The sequence below is a fragment of the Onychostruthus taczanowskii genome, unplaced genomic scaffold (genome assembly GCF_017590055.1).
Source record: "Onychostruthus taczanowskii isolate IOZ18803 unplaced genomic scaffold, ASM1759005v1 scaffold61, whole genome shotgun sequence".
Classification (NCBI taxonomy): Eukaryota; Metazoa; Chordata; class Aves; order Passeriformes; family Passeridae; genus Onychostruthus; species Onychostruthus taczanowskii.
Genome location: NW_024503790.1, coordinates 6,040,866 through 6,058,839, shown reverse-complemented (window position 1 = coordinate 6,058,839; position 17,974 = coordinate 6,040,866). Strand labels below are relative to the sequence as shown.

The 17,974-nt window shown below is 50.4% G+C and overlaps 1 protein-coding gene across 3 annotated transcripts in view; it reads left to right on the top strand.

Moving 5' to 3' along the window:
- Window positions 1–17,974, top strand: part of SAMD11 (sterile alpha motif domain containing 11) — an 81,873-nt gene that overhangs the window by 21,763 nt on the left and 42,136 nt on the right. For all 3 annotated transcript variants that reach the window (XM_041419708.1, XM_041419709.1, XM_041419707.1), the window contains exons 4-6: window positions 4,741–4,919; window positions 5,905–5,955; window positions 17,458–17,582. In XM_041419708.1, the coding sequence (XP_041275642.1) occupies window positions 4,741–4,919; window positions 5,905–5,955; window positions 17,458–17,582 (355 nt within the window). The remainder of the gene's footprint in view (window positions 1–4,740; window positions 4,920–5,904; window positions 5,956–17,457; window positions 17,583–17,974) is intronic.

Genomic DNA, 17,974 nt, shown 5'->3' with positions numbered 1-17,974 from the left:
TCCCTGAACCTCCCCCTTTCCCGTTCCCCTCTCTTTATTATCAATAAAAAAAAGACAAAATGCTGTCTGGGCTCGAGGATTTCCTTCTCACATGGAAGAGATTCCGAGTTCTCCCAAAGCTCCCCCAGCGTTCCCTGTCTGCTCCCTGTGTTTCCCAGCCCTACCTGGGAGCAGGGAATGCACAGGCTGCTTTCTCCTGCAGGTTTTTTAATCCAGTAGTAGTTATTTTTGAGGGTTGAACCACAGACACCTGAGCAATCTCGCAAACAGCTTTGATATTTTCATTTTGGGAGCGAATTCTTGGGGCATTTACGTTTGGGTGCCTTTTTTGTGTCCCCAGGGGCTGCTCCTGCTCCTCCTGGGGTCAGTTCCCACTGGGATCAGCTCTCCAGGATTCCTCTGCCCTGACACAACCTTTGCTTTCCTCTGCATTATTATTGTTATTATTATTATTGTTATTTTGTTCCGTGGAGCTCTGTGTGCCTGGCAGCTCTCTGGGTCTTTCTGTGGTTGGGATCAATTAAATTCTCACCAGGGGCTGTCCTGGCCAGGGCCGTGCATCTCTTTGGGTTTTGGGGTTCTTGCCTGGCTGGGATTTGAAGCAGGGTTTGGGTTTTTGACTCCTCTGGCCCCACACAGAGCAGCATTTCCCCAGAAGGGAACAACTCCCCCAGGCTTTCCCACCTTCCTGGAGCTCCTTTCCTCTCCTGGCAGGAGGATCAGGCTCCAGACTGCTCCCCTGCCAGAGCCTGCTGCTCCTCCCAAGTTCTTCCTTGTTTTCGGGGGTTTTTGTTTGGTTGGTTTTGGGTTTTGTTTTGTTCGGGGTTTTTTTCCTCTTTTTTTTTTTTTTTTTTTTTTTGGGGGGGGGGGGGGTTTTTTTTTGTTTTTTTTTTTTTTTTTTTGTTTTGTTTTGGGGGTTTTTGGTTTTTTTTCATTTTTTGGGGGGTTTTTTGTTTGGTTTTTTTGTGTTTTTTTGTTTTGTTTTGTTTTGGGGTTTTTTTGTTGTTTTTTTTTTTTTTTGGTGGGTTTTTTGGTTGTTGTTTATTTGTGGGGGTTTTTTTGTTTGTTTTTTGTTTTTTGTTCAGTTGCAGCTGCATCTCTCAGGTAGCCTTCAATAATCTGCTGCTACCATCTGATTTTTTTTTTTTCCTAGGGAAAAGAAATCCTCCTGCCCGTGATTTTTTTTTTTTAATTCCTTTTTTCCAACAAAGCCACTCCCCACCCTGACAATACTTCAGAGCCAGCAAAAAACAAGAATGGTGTCAGGAGACCCTGGCAGGGTGGGGTGGGCAGAAAGAAGTGGAGCAAAAGGTGGATTATTGCCTCCAGCTCCAGCTGTGCCTCCTCAGCTGCAAGCAGAACCCCCAAAATTCACCTTGCAGGAGCTGAGGGGAGGGCACCCCCGCGATGAGGCTGCTCTCCGTGCCCTCAGCACCCCGGGGGCTCTGGGGAGCCTCGGTTTCCTTAATTAAAGAGCAAAAGGGATGCTCTGCTCCCCATCCCGGGGCTGGGAGAGGAGGATTTCATCTCCCTGAGCTGGGAAACACCTCTGGGTTTGCTGGGGTTCCTGGAGGATTTATTCCACACCCACACCTGCCCTGGCTGCTGCCCCAGGTGTGGCTGGGGAGCTGCTCCTCCCTGGGGCTGTTCTGCAGGACAATTTTGGTTTTTTGGAGCAGGTTCTGGCTGCCTTTGTGCTTCATTCGAAAGTGATGATGTGTGCTGGTGGATTCCTCTAAACAGATTAGGGGAGTGCAATTGATTCCAGGCTGGCTGCAGATGAGTATAAAAGGCAAAAATTGATTGGCTCAGTCTGTTTTAATTTTCTGGGGACGTAGTGAATAAATAAATAAAGAAATAAATGAATAAAGCACCCTCCAAACCTGAGGGTAAAAACACAAAGCAAACAGGACTTGGAAAAATTGCGTTGTTAAGGCTGAAATTTTGGGATTTCCAAGGAGCAGCCCTGCTGCTTCTCCCCTTTTTTTGGCTGAGTTTGGTGCCTTTGGGCAGAGGCTGCCCCTGGGGCTCATCCCCTGTGTGCCCAGAGAGGGGCAGGACTGGAAAAGCACCTCCACACAAAAAGTGTCACGGGGCAAGGGATGCACAGCTCATAAATTTCATGGTTTCCCCCACATTTTCCCAATTTTTGCCATTTTTGGCCCACGGCTCGCCCGCTCCTGGCTGCTCAGGGGGGGAACCCCTGCTGGGGTGATCCTTCCAGATGGCTTTAGCTCATTATCACGGCAATTAGGGTGCCCTTAACCACCACCACTGCGATTTACCGACGGAGGTAAACAAGGTTTTGGTCGGTATTTGTGGAAAGTTCTTAATTTGGTTAATTAAAAAAACCTGGGCTCTTCTCTCAGCCTTCCTCCCCTGCAGAGAGCCTGCCCGGCTTTCCCAGGACTCCTCCTTTTGCCAGGCTGGTTTGGAAAGCTGCAATCAGGTTTTTTTAATTTTTTTTTTAATTTTTTAAATTTTTTTTAATTTTTTTTGGTGGTTTTTGTTTTGTTTTGGGTTTTTTTTGTTTGTTTGTTTGGGTTTTTTTATTTTTTTGGTGGGTTTTTTTATTTTTTTGTGGGGTTTTTTGTTGTTGTTTTGGTTTTGTTTTTTGGGGTTTTGTTTTTTGGGGTTTTTTTTGGGATTTTTTTTGTTTTTCTTTGCGTTTTTTTGGGTTTCTTTTTTGCAGAGTAGCTGTTACTCCTGGGGTGTTCTTTGCATTTTCTGGTCCCGTTTCACACCTCTCTCCCTGCCCAGAGGATGGGCACACAGCTGTGGCCTCCCTTGCCCTGGCTGGGGTCCCAATTCCATGATTTTATTGCAGATTCTGAGGGGCAGTGCTGCCTCCCTGCTTTCCCTGCTGCTGCCACTGTCCCTTTCCAGCCCTGGGCCGTCGCTTCCCAAAGCTTTAATTCCGTGGTGACGTGGGAATGTTCGGTGGGAGATGCTCTGCAGGCAGAGTTTGGTGCCTGGTGCTGCTGCCTCCTCCCTTCCCTCTCGGTGAGGATGAGGTGCAGGCTGGGGATGAAGGGCTGGGAGTGCAGGGCTTGCTCAGAGCTGGAAAAACCACAAAGAGAAGTGCCCGTGCTGGGAAATCCTTTTGCAAAGCGACCGAAGTGTGAGCCGGGCGTGACAGCTCTGGCTTGTCAAAAAGAGCTTTTTGACAGCGAGTTTTCTGTTTGTTGTTTGTGGAAATTACTGTTTGGGGCGATTCCTCACCAAATCCTTGTTGTGTTCTCTTTCCCTGTCCCATGCCAGCGAGTTTTCTGTTTGTTTTTCATGGAAATAACTGTTTGGGACGATTCCTCACCAAATCCTTGTTGTGTTCTCTTTCCCTGTCCCATGCCAGCGAGTTTTCTGTTTGTTGTTCATGGAAATAAGTGTTTGGGGTGATTCCTCACCAAATCCTTGTTGTGTTCTCTTTCCCTGGTTTGGAAAGCTGCAATCAGGTTTTTTTAATTTTTAAATTTTTTTTTAATTTTTTTTTTGGTTTTTTTGGTTTTTTTTTTTTTTGTTTTTTGTGGGTTTTGTTTTGGTTTTTTTTTTTGTTTGTTTGTTTGGGGTTTTTTTATTTTTTTGGTGGGTTTTTTTTTATTTTTTTGTGGTTTTTTTTGTTGTTGTTTTGGTTTTGTTTTTTGGGGTTTTGTTTTTTGGGGTTTTTTTTGGGATTTTTTTTGTTTTTCTTTGCGTTTTTTTGGGTTTCTTTTTTGCAGAGTAGCTATTACTCCTGAGGAGTTCTTTGCATTTTCTGGCCCCGTTTCACACCTCTCTCCCTGCCCAGAGGATGGGCACAGAGCTGTAGCCTCCCTTGCCCTGGCTGGGGTCCCAATTCCATGATTTTATTGCAGATTCTGAGGGGCAGTGCTGCCTCCCTGCTTTCCCTGCTGCTGCCACTGTCCCTTTCCAGCCCTGGGCCGTCGCTTCCCAAAGCTTTAATTCCGTGGTGACGTGGGAATGTTCGGTGGGAGATGCTCTGCAGGCAGAGTTTGGTGCCTGGTGCTGCTGCCTCCTCCCTTCCCTCTCGGCGCGGATGAGGTGTAGGCTGGGGATGAAGGGCTGGGAGTGCAGGGCTTGCTCAGAGCTGGAAAAACCACAAAGAGAAGTGCCCGTGCTGGGAAATCCTTTTGCAAAGCGACCGAAGTGTGAGCCGGGCGTGACAGCTCTGGCTTGTCAAAAACAGCTTTTTGACAACGAGTTTTCTGTTCCTTGTTTGTGGAAATTACTGTTTGGGGTGATTCCTCACCAAATCCTTGTTGTGTTCTCTTTCCCTGTCCCATGCCAGCGAGTTTTCTGTTTCTTGTTCATGGAAATTACTGTTTGGGGTGATTCCTCACCAAATCCTTGTTGTGTTCTCTCTCCCTGTCCCATGCCAGCAAATTTTCTGTTTGTTGTTCATGGAAATAAGTGTTTGGGGTGATTCCTCACCAAATCCGTGTTGTGTTCTCTTTCCCTGTCCTATGCCAGCGAGTTTTCTGTTCCTTGTTTGTGGAAATAACTGTTTGGGGTCATTCCTCACCAAATCCGTGTTGTGTTCTCTTTCCCTGTCCTATGCCAGCGAGTTTTCTGTTTGTTGTTCATGGAAATAACTGTTTGGGGCGATTCCTCACCAAATCCTTGTTGTGTTCTCTTTCCCTGTCCCGTGCCAGCGAGTTTTCTGTTTGTTTTTCATGGAAATTACTGTTTGGGGCGATTCCTCACCAAATCCTTGTTGTGTTCTCTTTCCCTGTCCCGTGCCAGAACCGGGGCCGCCTGGCAGAGAAGAGGAGCATCCCGCTGCCCCCCAGCAGGCTCCCCAAAAAAGAGCTGGGCTCCACCTTCCCCCACAGCGAGGACAGCCAGGAGAGCGACCAGAGCAATGGGCAGCAGCCCGAGGTGAAGCAGGAGGAGGACCTGCACATCAGTATCATGAAAAGAAGGTACCTGCAGGCAGTGCCGGCCCGGGGGGTCACCCCGGGGGCTGCAGGGGGCACGGGGCAGCGCTCAGAGGGGTTTTGCACTCGCCCCTGCTTTTGGGGTGCAGCTGGCACTCGGGGTTCGCAGGTTGCCACTCGCTGGCCAGGGCTCTGTGGCTTTGTCTGGCCAAGGGATTGCACGACCAAGGGGACATCAGGAGCAGCCTGACCCCCTCCTGCTGGCCTGGGGGGGCTCTGGGGACAGCAGGAGAAGTGTCACCCCCTCCTGCTGGCCTGGGGGGGCTCTGGGGACAGCAGGAGAAGTGTCACCCCCTCCTGCTGGCCTGGGGGGGCTCTGGGGACAGCAGGAGAAGTGTCACCCCCTCCTGCTGGCCTGGGGGGGCTCTGGGGACAGCAGGAGAAGTGTCACCCCCTCCTGCTGGCCTGGGGGGGCTCTGGGGACAGCAGGAGAAGTGTCACCCCCTCCTGCTGGCCTGGGGGACCTCTGGGGACATCAGGAGCAGTGTCACCCCCTCCTGCTGGCCCTGGGGACATCAGGAGCAGTGTCACCCCCTCCTGCTGGCCCTGGGGACATCAGGAGCAGTGTCACCCCCTCCTGCTGGCCTGGGGGGGCTCTGGGGACATCAGGAGAAGTGTCCCCCGCTCCTGCTGGCCCTGGGGACATCAGGAGCATTGTCACCCCCTCCTGCTGGCCTGGGGGGCTCTGGGGACAGCAAGAGCAGCACAAAGGTGCCAGAGCCCAGATAGGACAGCCGGGCTGAAAAAGGCAGGAATTTGGGGCTGAAAAAGGCAGGAATTTGGGGCTGAAAAAGGCAGGAATTTGGACTGAAAAAGGCAGGAATTGGGCCTGGATGAGGCAGGAGCTGGGGCTGGAGGAGGCAGGAGCTGGGGCTGGGGGGTCCCCAGGGTGGAGCAGCGTTTCAGGGGCAGGAGATGAGCACTCAGCCCTGCCTCTGACCTCTCTTTTTTGTCTGTTTGCTTGCTCCAGGATTCACACCCACTGGGATCTGAACATCTCCTTCCGAGAGACCTCTTGCAGGTACCATTTTTGGGCACCTCTCTGCGTGGTGGGCTGAGAGTTTCTGATTTGTTACTGGGTGCTGATGGATGTAAATGGACATTTCTGTCCGTTCTGGGTGGTTTTTTCCTTCCTCCCTTTGTTCCTCATCCTCCCCTTGCCACACACCCTCTCTTTTGTTTTTATTTTGGGGGAAGCTGTGGGGTGAGCAGTCCCTTTTACCCTGGAAGAGAGAATTGATGAGACTTCTAAAGAAAGCCCAATTTTGCTGTGTTTACTCTGATCCCAAGAAGGTGGAAATGCATAAATTGAAGCTCTCCAGTTGCAAACTGAACGTTCCTCTGTGACCTGGGTGTGGTTCCTTATCTTCATGTGCTGCCAGCAGTCACAAACTCTTCTTTAAAAATCCAGAAATTTGTACTAAAAACTGGGATTTTGAAAGGTCTCTTTTATTCTGGATTTCCTTGAGTTGTGGAAAACTTCTCTGTTTTTGGAATGAGAACAATAAATCTGAGCAGCTGGGGAACTTCTCAGGGAGGAGAAAACAGAGCAGGAGAGGGCAGAGTGGGGGTCTGGGGTGCTCCCTCCACTCCTGGGTGAAATCAGGGTCTGCTGCCAAAGAGCAGCCCAGGGAGAAACTGGAGTTTTGGATGTTCTGTGTGAGCCTGTTTAGTTAGAGATGGAAAAAAGGGAAATGATCACCGCAGCTGGAGCAATGTCCGTGTCTTTAACTGATCACTGGAAAGCAAATTAAACCTTGGCCGTGGGAATGAAGGTGGGAAATCCACGTGGACTCATCCTCCAACAGGGAGCAGTGAGGGCAGAGGAATCCTCTGGTGTTTAACTGAGCACAGACTGTGGCTCTGAAGCACAAACCCCCGCAATTCCGAAATTTTCCGGCGTTCAGAGCACAGACCCCACCCCACAGTGAGCACAAGGAGCCAGTGCAGCAGCTCAGCACCCATAAAAACAGCTTTTTGCAAGGCAGCCCTTAGAATGAAAACCCTGCTTAGCTGCTCCAAGCTGTTGGGACTCTGGAATACAAAAGGATGGATTCCTTCCAGGCAGAGCCTTTCATGCTAAATTTGAGCCCAGAGCAGAGTTTTATGGCTGTTATAAACTCCTAAAAGGCAGAGGTTTGGGATGGAAGTGCTGACAGTGCCTTAATTAATGGCCCTGTGAGCAATGATTCTGCACAATGGCAGCTGAGGGTGCCAACACCTTTGGAAATTAGAATCACTGTCTTAAAAAAATAATTCTGAGCTTGCAGTGCGTGGAATAAAATAATGGTCTGAGTTTTATGTCAAATGAATTTCCTGGGCTTCCTCAGCTTGACTGTTCCCTTCAGTTTAGCTCTGTCCTGGAAGAAAGCTCAGTAATTCCCCTGGGGAACAGAAGTTTTGCTTTTCCTGAGGAGTCCAGCTGTCAAAAGCTGCCCATCCAGCCCATTTAGAAGGGGAAAAAATGCTTGTGCTTTGTGCCAGAGGAAGGATTTGGGGTTTTCTGTGTTTGAGTGGCCCCAAATTGCCAGCACACAGCCCTGTAAAGCAGATTTCAGTTCCAGGTGTGTTATCTGAGAGCTGCCCTGCTGCCGTGCAGGTTGGTGGCTGAGGTGCAGCTGTAATGGGGAATGGAACAGGGCAGGCAGGAGGAAAAAGGACATAAATCAGGCTGGGGGGAAGGAGGAGGTGAAAAGCACCTGGGAAACGAGATGGGAGAAGCAAAGGGAATGGGAAATGCAGTGATTTAGCTCCTGGCTTTGGAAAGGAGAGCAGGAGAGGATTGAAAAGCAGCTGTTGGTGGAGGTGTCAAGGCTGCTCCTGACTCAGCAGAGCTCTGCTGGGTGACACAGGTGACATTGTCACAGCTCTGCCCTGCCCTCCAGCACTGACACAGCCTGCCTCTGCAGCTGCCTGCTTTTAGGGTTTGTTTTTTTTTCCCTAGTAAACTTTTCCTTTCTAATCTCTGAGACCTGAAAGGGAGACTGAAAGGTCAGGGGGAATTTTCAGCAGCTGGAGGCTGAAGGTGAGCCCTGGGCAGGTGGGAATCCTGGGCAGGTGAGAGCCTGGGCAGGTGAACTCTGGGCAGGTGAACCCTGGGCAGGTGAGAGCCTGGGCAGGTGAACTCTGGGCAGGTGAGCCCTGCAGCTCCAGCAGGGAGCCCAGGCAGGGCAGAGGCAGCAGTGTCCCCAAACAGGGCCCTGCCTGTCCCCTCTGGCACTCCCTGGCTGCTCCCCAGCTGTGAAACCCAGAGCTGGGCTGAACAATTTGAGTTTTGCCCATCAGAAGAAGTCAGGGAAGAGGAGAATGGGGAGATCCCAGCTGTTCCCACAACTCTGGGGGACAGTTTGGTTCTTGACTCTGTGGAAGACTTTAATGAGACACTTTAATGATGCCAGCTGTGGCAGGAAAAGGACATTTCTCTAATACCAGCTTGAATCCAGCCCATCCAGCTCGTTCCTGCCCTGGCTTTGGGCATTGGCTGCTCAGGGAAATCCTTCAATCCTCATCCTGGCTTTTTAGGGATCAGGCACAGCAGAGGTACCTGAGTGGCTTTTCCCTTTCCTACAGGGATGAGGCCAAACCAGGGGAAAATTTGGAGTGATGAAAAAAGTATGACTTAATCTGAATTAATTATGTCATCATGATTTCATTAGCAGCACTTTCTGCTCTTGCACTCGTTGCCAGGAAGATTTATCTGGCTGCAGGGATGGGGTAGGGAAAGGAGACATTTATGGACTAGCAGAGCTTCAAGTGCTAAAGGGGAACAGGGGCTGATAAACCAGCTTTAACTTGCATTTAAAGCTAAAATTGCATTTCACATAAAGGTGAGAAGAGCTGTAGATTCCTACAAGAAAAGGGGAAATTTATTTAGAGTAGTTCTGGCCGTGTTTATCCCCAGTGTGCTGAAATCTTTGGTGCATGGGAGGGGGTAATGGACCTTTTGTAGGGTATCCTAAAGGATTTGGGATAACCTGAGCATCCGAAGGCCTGTGTGTATTGTTGAGACACAGCCAGGGAAGAATTCCTGATACCTTCCAGCTCATATAATCCTCAAAAAAAGAGCCAATCCACAAAAAAGAACCAGCCTGCTTTTGGGTCCAGCCTTGCAGGGCTGCAGCTGGAGATTTTCTTTGTGTGCTCGCTCCTCGCAGCCCGCTGTGGGGTTGGGGTGGTTTGGGGTGTCCTGGACACACCTGGCTGGTGTTGAGGGACTCACACCTGTGGATCCTTCCTGCCCCAGCGCCAGTGAAACCGCTGAGATTTAATATTCCATTTAATATTCCATCAGCTGCCCTTGGTGAGTGGAGAAAAGGAGGGATTTGGGGTGCTCAGAGATCCCTCAGCCCCTCACATCCCCATCCCTGGCTGGGCAAAAACCTCCTGGTGTGTCCCTGGCAAGTGCCACCACCCTTCAGGGACCCCTCTGCTCCCCGTCTCTCAGGGTGCTGTAATTCCAGCTTTTTCTTTCCTTTATGAGCTTGCAGAGAGCTGAATGACAAAGCAGGCTTACAGTAAAGACACCTTCATACTTATTTCCACCTTATTTTGGAGTTGCCAGCCCTACTGATCATTTTTATGAACTGTCATGAGCATTAATGAAATTTTATGGGCGTTTTGCTGGGGACGTTGCAGGATGATGAATTTGTTTTTCCAGGCTCGGTCTGCAGGGAGATTGAGGGCTGTGCTGCCCCTGGGTAGGGTTGGCATTTCCAGGCCTCTCTGCTCATTCCAGTTGGGAAAAGTTCTTTATCCCTCCCTCCTCTTCTCCCCTGCCCTGGTGCTGTGTCTGTGGTGAGGATCCCCAGCAGGCAGGGCTGGGGTGCTGCTGAATTCTTGGCTGTGGAATCCGTGGCTGAAAGGACACAGAGTGACCCCGAGGGTTCTGTACCAGTGGTGAAGCTTTAAAAGTTACCCAAAAGGCCGAGCAATAAAAATAGAAATGCAGTATCATATGTGATAGTAACAACATATAATACAAATGTGTAATAATGTAATGTGTAACAATGCAGAATGTACAATATAATACATGAAACATAATTACATGTACATTATATATATATAATATACATATAAATATAATATATACATATAAAATATATAAAATATAAAAATATATAATTTATAATATATAATATATATAATATATAATATTATATATGATAAATAATATACATATACATAATACAATATAATACAATACATATATACAATAATACAATAAACAATATAATTTACTACGTAATAGTACAATACATAATACATATAACAATAAAATACATAATACAGTATAATAATACAATATAATAGATAATTATATACAATATGATATAAATATAAAATATATTTATATAATAAATGTATAAAAATATAATTTTACAAATAAGAGTAATAAAAAGAGGTGGCCTTGTGGTGGCTTTCCCTGAGCTGGGTTCTGTCCAGAGCACAAAACCCCCATGGGGAACCTTGCTGCTGTGGCAGGGGGATTTCCAGGGGCTGCCTTGGCTGGCTGTGACAGAGAGGGGACAGAGAGGGGACAGTGCTGGTAGGAGAGGGACAGCAGTGCAGGAGAGGGGACAGTGCTGGCAGCAGAGGGGACAGCAATACAGGAGAGGGGACAGTGCTGGCAGGAGAGGTGACAGCAGTGCAGGAGAGGTGACAACAGTGCAGGAGAGGGAACAGTGCTGGCAGGAGAGGGGACAGTGCTGGCAGGAGAGGTGACAGCAATGCAGGAGAGGTGACACAGTGCAGGAGAGGGGACAGCGCTGGCAGCAGAGGGGACAGCCCTGCAGGAGAGGTGACACAGTGCCAGAGAGGTGACAGCCGTGCAGGACAGCTCAGCTGCTGTCCCCAGCCGTGTCCCTTGACCCCAATCCAGCTCGGGTGTCCCCGGCGTGGCTCTGGGCTCTGGCCAAGGTGAGCAGCGCCAGGAGGGGACGCGGGGCTGAGCCCAGGCTGTCCCTGATCCCCAGCCCTGCCTCTCCTGCTGACTCAGTGGCTTCCTGCTGGGGACAGGGACACTGACCTTGCTGCAGGGGCCACGCCAGGGCACAGCCAAGGGAGTTGTTCTGTTGCAAGAACTCAGAATTCCCCCCCTGGCTCTGCTGGGCTGCAGGCTGGTTAATCCTTCACTGCTTTGGTGGGGGGGACTCAGAGCTTGTGAATTTTTTTTAATGTTTAAGATTCTTTAAAATGAAATTTAAATAAAATTTAATTTTTTAAAAATTTTGTTTAGGAAGCTTTGTGTTCTAGTAAGGAAGAAGCTGAGGGGATTCATCAGTTCTTGGGGATAAAGATGATTTTATTCCCTGAGCACTGGATTTGGCGTGGTCAGGGCTGGGATGGGGGTCTCTGTTCCTGCACAGCAGAGACACACCTCACACATTTTTTTCCACTCTGAGCTGCCACCATTAACTGGGAGCACCAGGGGCTGATTTCCTGACAGGTTGTGTGCAGGAGGTCAGAGCAGGGAGATAGAGCAGTCCCTTCTGGGGCTCAAAAATCAATGAGCCTGTGATTAAATGGCCCACGGAGGCTGGACACTGCAGGTGGAGGGAAAAGCAATGATATTGGTGATGTTTTATTGCAGGAATTGCTCTTCCAGCTCCTTGTACAACCCCCAGATTGACCAAATTGGGGTTTTTTTTTTTGTCCAGGGGCTGGGCTGGAGCGCTGATGTTTGTTTAGAAATCACTCATTAGGATTTTTTAAAAATGCTAACTAGAAAATCTGAGCCTCCTTGAGAGCCTGGGCTGGACCAGCCCTGGCACCCCCCAGCTGTGCTCTTACACCAGGGTTCCTCAGGGCTGCAGTGATGCAGCAGCGTTTAAGGACCAGTCTGGCTTCTCCTCTAATGGCTTCCATAAAAAACTCATTATTCCCTCCCCAGTCCCTGCCTGATTTCCATCCCTCCCTGGGGCACAAACTGCTGCTCAAACCCTGGCTCCCCCAGGCTGGAAAAGCCCTCCAGGGCCAGCAGTGCCCCGTCACTGTCAGACACTCAAAACCACACTGTTCGCAAGATAAAAGGGAAAGTTTATTTTTTATTTTAACATTTATAGATTTCCAAAGGTGGCAGTGGGTTGGAGGGTGACAGTGCCACCTCTCCAGTGACACTGGGCCAACCAAGAGTCCATCAAGTTTCCCTTCCTCCATAAAATAATGTAAAACAATGAGTTATTTACAGAAAAGGTGTGAGAAAGTTCCTTACAGGAACGTAAACATCAGAAGGCTTAGAAAATCTTAAAAAATCAGGGTGGCAGTGCCCCACGTCCCCAGGGTCACCTCCCCAAGGCTCCTGAGCCCTTCAGGGCTGGGCACTCTGCTCTGGGCAGCCTGGCCGGGCTTTATTCCCTTATTTTGGGAGGGAAATGTTCCCTGAGACCCCATCTGGAGCAGCTCGAGGTGGTTTCCTCCAGCAGCTCCTGACAGCACAAACTTGGCTTTTTGTGCTGCTGAGACCAGCAGAGGAAAACCAGAGGAAAACCCTCAGTGTTCCTGCAGCTTCTGGGGGTTTCCTCATCTCCTTGGGGTTCTCTGCCACTGCTGGTGCCTCAGGGAGGGGAATCAGTGCAGAGGGAACCTCTGAGACAGCCCTGGAGCAGCCCTGGCCTGGCCACTGCCCTCGTGTGTCCTCCCTGCAGCTCTGCCATTCCTCCCTGTGCACATCGGATTTTTCCTTCCTTTATTGGAGGGAGGGGCAGAGGGTCGGGGCAGTTTTATGGCCGCTGTATTGATCAGTAAAATTTAATATAATCCCTGCACTTACTGTGTGGCCGTTAAGGGGATGGAGAGCTGGTGAAATGTGTTTTAGAAGAAATATTTTTCCATTTTCCAATTTTTTATTTCCTCCTGATTCGTGAAATGTGTTTTAAAAGAAATATTTTTCCATTTTCCTTTTTTTAAATTTCTTCCCTATTTTTGCTTTCTGAGTCTCTCTTCTCTTCCAGTCTCCTGCTTTACATTCCTTCAGAGATTTTTGACTGTGTTTTCCCAGCTTTCCTTTGATTTGATGGAGAATTAGGAAAAGTTCCCCAGTCCTGGACCCGTTCCCCCCTCCCTCAGCTCTCTTGCAGTTTCTGGATCTGTGCAGTTTTGTCCCTGCTCCTCAATTCCCTATTTATTAACCCTTAAATCCCTTTTTTCACCAGGGAGCAGAGCCCAGAGCTGCCAGCCCAGCCAGGTCTGGGGCAGAACAACACATTTACACCAACACCTCACTCTTTTAAATTCCCTATTAACCCTTAAATCCCGTGTTTCACCCGGGGAGCAGAGCCCAGAGCTCCCAGCCCAGCCAGGTCTGGGGCAGAACACCACATTTACACCAACACCTCCCCCTTTTAAATTCCCTATTAACCCTTAAATCCCGTGTTTCACCCGGGGAGCAGAGCCCAGAGCTCCCAGCCCAGCCAGGTCTGGGGCAGAACACCACATTTACACCAACACCTCCCCCTTTTAAATTCCCTATTAACCCTTAAATCCCGTTTTTCACCAGGGAGCAGAGCGCAGAGCTGCCTCCCTGCCATCCCAGCCAGGTCTGGAGTAGACCATTACAGTCTGAGCTCCACACTGACAGCAACACCTCACGCTTTTAAATTCCCTATTAACCCTTAAATCCCGTGTTTCTCCACAGGGAGCAGAGCCCAGAGCTGCCAGCCCAGCCAGGTCTGGAACAGAAAACCCGGAGCCTGAGCTCCACATTGACACCAACACCTCACACTCCTCAATTCCCTATTTATTAACCCTTAAATCCCGTGTTTCACCCAGGGAGCAGAGCCCAGAGCTGCCATCCTCTGAGGTCTGGAGCAGAACAGCACATTTACACCAACACCTCTCATGGAGCAGCCTGTGGGAGCTGCAGCTGGGTGGAACTCCCCCTCTGCATGGTCCTGCACCTCTCCTGCCTGGCAGCTCTCTGGGGTGAGCCTGGAGCCAGGGCAGAGCCAGGCTGGCTGTGCCAGCAGGGCACACATCCCTGCCAGGCTCCTTCAGCCTCACCCCGTGAGGAGGATGGGGCACTGCGTGTAGCCGTGGTATTTTATGAAAAATCCTTTGCTAGGATTTTTCTCCTATTTTAGCTGAGAAGCCTCAGGAAGGAGATGTAAACAAGAACTCTGTGCTGCTGTGGAGTGCAACAGGTACAGCTGTGGTCGGTGCAGGTTGGTTGTTTCTAATTAATGGCCAATCTCAGATGCAGCTGGCTCGGGCTCTGAGAGTCACAAGTCTTTGTTCTTCATCCCTCTCCTGTCCTTTCTAGCCTTCTGATGAATCCTTTTCTCTCTATTCTTTTAGTATAATTTCGGTATAGCATTTTAATATAATATATATCATGATATGATAAATCAACCTTCTGAAAGGTGGAGTCAAGATCCGTGTGTCCTCACACCCAGCATCAGCCACACTGGGGGCGAGCCCCTGCTCCTCCCCTCCTCTGCAGGAAGGGAAAAGGCAGCCGCTGATGGGAATTATTCCCATTTTGGCCCCTCTGCAGTCTGGGCAGAGCCAGCAGGGCCTGCGGGCGCCTGGCTGCCCGGGCTCTGCGCAGTCCTGACACTGATTGATATTTTGGTTAATTGTCTCCAGCCATTAGTCTGCTCATCCCTCTCCTCCTCAGACAGGCACTCGCTGCTAATGGCTGGAAATGAGACACATTTGGAGGGCGTTGCTCCCAGTCTGGCTCTGCCTGGTGGCGTGTGACCCTTGGGGACATCTGTCAGCACCTCTGTGCCGCTGTGGCTCACGGCCAAAGGGGGCTGCCCTGCTCGGCTCATCCCTCCTGGGTCACTGCATCCCAGTGTGCTGGCTCAGAAGGGGCTGGGGTGGGGAATGGGGACTGGGTTCTGCCTGGCTCCGTGGGTAAACTGAGGCAGGAGTGTGCCTGTGGCTCCCTGAGCGTGGATTTGCTGATGGTTTTATTTTAAACCCAGAGGAAATCTCCTGAGAGCAGGAGATTTTGGGGGAAGGAGAGCACCACTGCTGGTGCTGGATGATTCCCTCTCCTGTTTTTCCTGGATCTATCCCGGTCTTCTGCCCTCTCTGGTTTTTGAGGAGCCTCTCCAGACAGACAGGTTTATTCTAAACCTGTAGAAAATGTCCCGAAAGCAGGAGGTTTTGGGGGAAGGAGAGCTAGGAGGTTTTGAGGGAAGGGGAGTGCCACTTCTGGTGCTGGATGATTCCCTTTCCTGGGTTTTGTTTTCCCTGGATCTATCCCAGTGTTCTGCCCTCTCTGGTTTTTGAGGAGCCTCTCCAGACAGACAGGTTTCTTCTAACCCTGTAGAAAATGTCCCGAAAGCAGGAGGTTTTGGGGGAAGGAGAGCTAGGAGGTTTTGAGGGAAGGGGAGTGCCACTTCTGGTGCTGGATGATTCCCTCTCCTGTTTTCCCTGGATCTATCCCAGTGTTCTGCCCTCTCTGGTTTTTGGGGAGCCTCTCCAGACAGACAGGTTTATTTTAAACCTGTAGAAAATGTCCTGAAAGCAGGAGGTTTTGGGGGAAGGAGAGCACCACTGCTGGTGCTGGATGATTCCCTCTCCTGTTTTCCCTGGATCTATCCCAGTGTTCTGCCCTCTCTGGTTTTTGGGGAGCCTCTCCAGACAGAGGGGTTTGCATTTTCCTGGTGGATAAAACAATCCCTCCCAGCAGCTGAACGTGTTTACACCCCAGCGCTGCTCGGGGCTCCGCTGGGATGAGAGGCAGCGTGCAAATGCAAAGATGTAATTATCCCATTTTTCTCTTCCCACTCCCTGCTCTCCTGGCTCCTCTCCTCCGCCCTTTCCGGGCCTTGTGCTGATGGCAGCGTTTATCTGCATTTGTCCTCTGTCCCTGACAGCCACTTATTGATTGGCATGATTAAAAAGAACTGATAATCACTTCACATTAATCCCATAAATGACTTAAGACACCAAAATATTTGCATAATGCATCTTAAAGGTGGCAGCTAAAAGAGGATAAGACCCAAAACTGCTTGGCACAGGAGAAATGGGCTTCCCACTCACCTGTGGGCTTGCTTAAGTAATGAGCCTCGTGCTTGCATAAGGAGCACTCTGAACTGCTTTAGGGGGTGGATGCTCAGGGGATTTGGGATCCGAGCATCCCTTCTCCTGCTGATCCCCCCGAGGGATGGGCAGTCATGGGGCTGTTTGTGTCTGCAGCCTCCCGTGGAAATCTGCAGCCAGACGCCCGCTGAAAGTCCCTAAAGACTTTCTGTCCTGAACTGATCTGATTAGCAGCGAGCTAGACACGGATTAGCCCCTGCTGCAGCCCCCAGCCTGGGCTGGGAGCGCCGGGCTCTGCTCGGGGCCAGGGCAGCAGCAGCGGGGGGATATTTAAGGCAGATCAGTGCTGGGTAATTGTGCAGATAATGCACCCTCCGGGCTGCCCTGCCGGGCCCAGGTGAGGACACCCCTGGGTGGGAGCGCTGCTGGCACGGGAGGGAGCTGTGGCTGGGCAGGGAGGGCAGTATTCCTCATTTCTGTCGTTTTTGCCAAGTGTCTCCTGCTCTCCTGGCTGGCATCTTCCCTTCAGAGAGAGGGCAGGAGGAAAAGTTGCCCCGTTTAGGTGGGGGTGAGCCCCTGGTGCTGGGAGGAGGGGGAGCTCAGCATCTCCTGCAAGCAAACAAAAAAAAAAGATGTTCCAGCCCCAGCAGCTCCTGCCACGGGTTCCACCTTGTTCTTCCTACTCACTCCTTGTAGATCATTTACTCAGGAATATTTTGCAGCTGGAGAGTGGTTTGCCAGCAAAATCATTCGCCACTGAGCTGCAGTATCTGCTACAGTGAATTTTTGTGTTCATCCTCTCCACAGAAGGAAAAAAAACAGAAAAAATGGACTAACCCAGCCTAGTTAGCAGCAGTGTGATGCAAGGAGAACAGGCAAAATAATGCTGAATTGCTCTAACACAGTCTCTTTTCCCAGAAGGAAGAGCATTGTTTCAGGATCTGTTGGAGGGGGAGTTGAAAATGGGTTTTGTAAATAAATCTGTCCCCTCAGCTCTGAGTAACTCTGCTGTCCGGGCTCCTGGTGGGTTTCTCTCTGAGGAGAAAAACCATTATTCAATCAAATCAAGCAGCCTTTTGTCCCAGCACTGATGGAATGGAAAAACTTAGGTTTTTAAGAATAGAAGGGTGGCAGCTGATAGAAAACTATCAGTTTTTTCAGTTCAACTTTCCTATTCACGCTGGAGCAGCTCTGCCAATTCCTCCTCTTTCAGTTTTTCCATGCGAGATGTGAGTCCTGGCCCACGCAAGTTATATCTGGCAGGGCTGGGATCAGCAGCTCTGGCAGCTGCAGGGCCCTTGATGGGAAATGAGAGGGGAGCTGGGGAAGGGCTTTGAAATCCCCAAAACCCAGGAGAGGTTACGGAGGCACCCGAGGGAGGGAAAGGGGGGAGAGCTCTGCTGCCATCCAGCAATGCTGGAGCACACAAAACCCTCTCCCAGATGTGCTCAGACTGGGGGGAAATTAAATTTTGGGAGGGGTGTGCGCAGGTGGGATTTCCTTAACGTGGGGTGTCTGTGCTCTGCCGCAGCCGCGACAGCGACCTGTCCACCATCATCTCCAACCTGCACCAGAGCCGCCAGCTCGTTATGCCAGAGAGCCAGAGCCGCTGTGAGTTCAAGAGGAACCCCCTGGACGTGGGGCTGGCAGCAGCAGGTGAGGGCTGGGCACCTCCTGCTGCCCTGGCCTCGTGTTTTCCCTCCCCTCCTTCCCCTCCCGTCCCCCTCGCCCCCGTTGTCCTGTTGGTTTTTTTGCGTGCTGCGCTTCAGCTGTAGGAAACCTCGTGGTGTTGTGGCTGAAGGTGGAGGTGGGAAGGGTTTCCCGGTGGTGGTGAAGCCCTTTTGGAGGTTTTTTTGGGCTTTGATCCCAGCCCTGTGTTGTTGTCAGAGCCGGTGCTAAAGGAGCTTGTGGCAGCACGGGGCTGCAGTGTCCCCAGGGCTGGTGGCAAGTGAAGCAGAAAGGCCTTGCTCAGAGCATGATTGGATTTGTAATTTCATTAATCTGAGGTTCCCCACGCTGCTGCCGGGCCTGCCAGCTCCTCTGGGAGC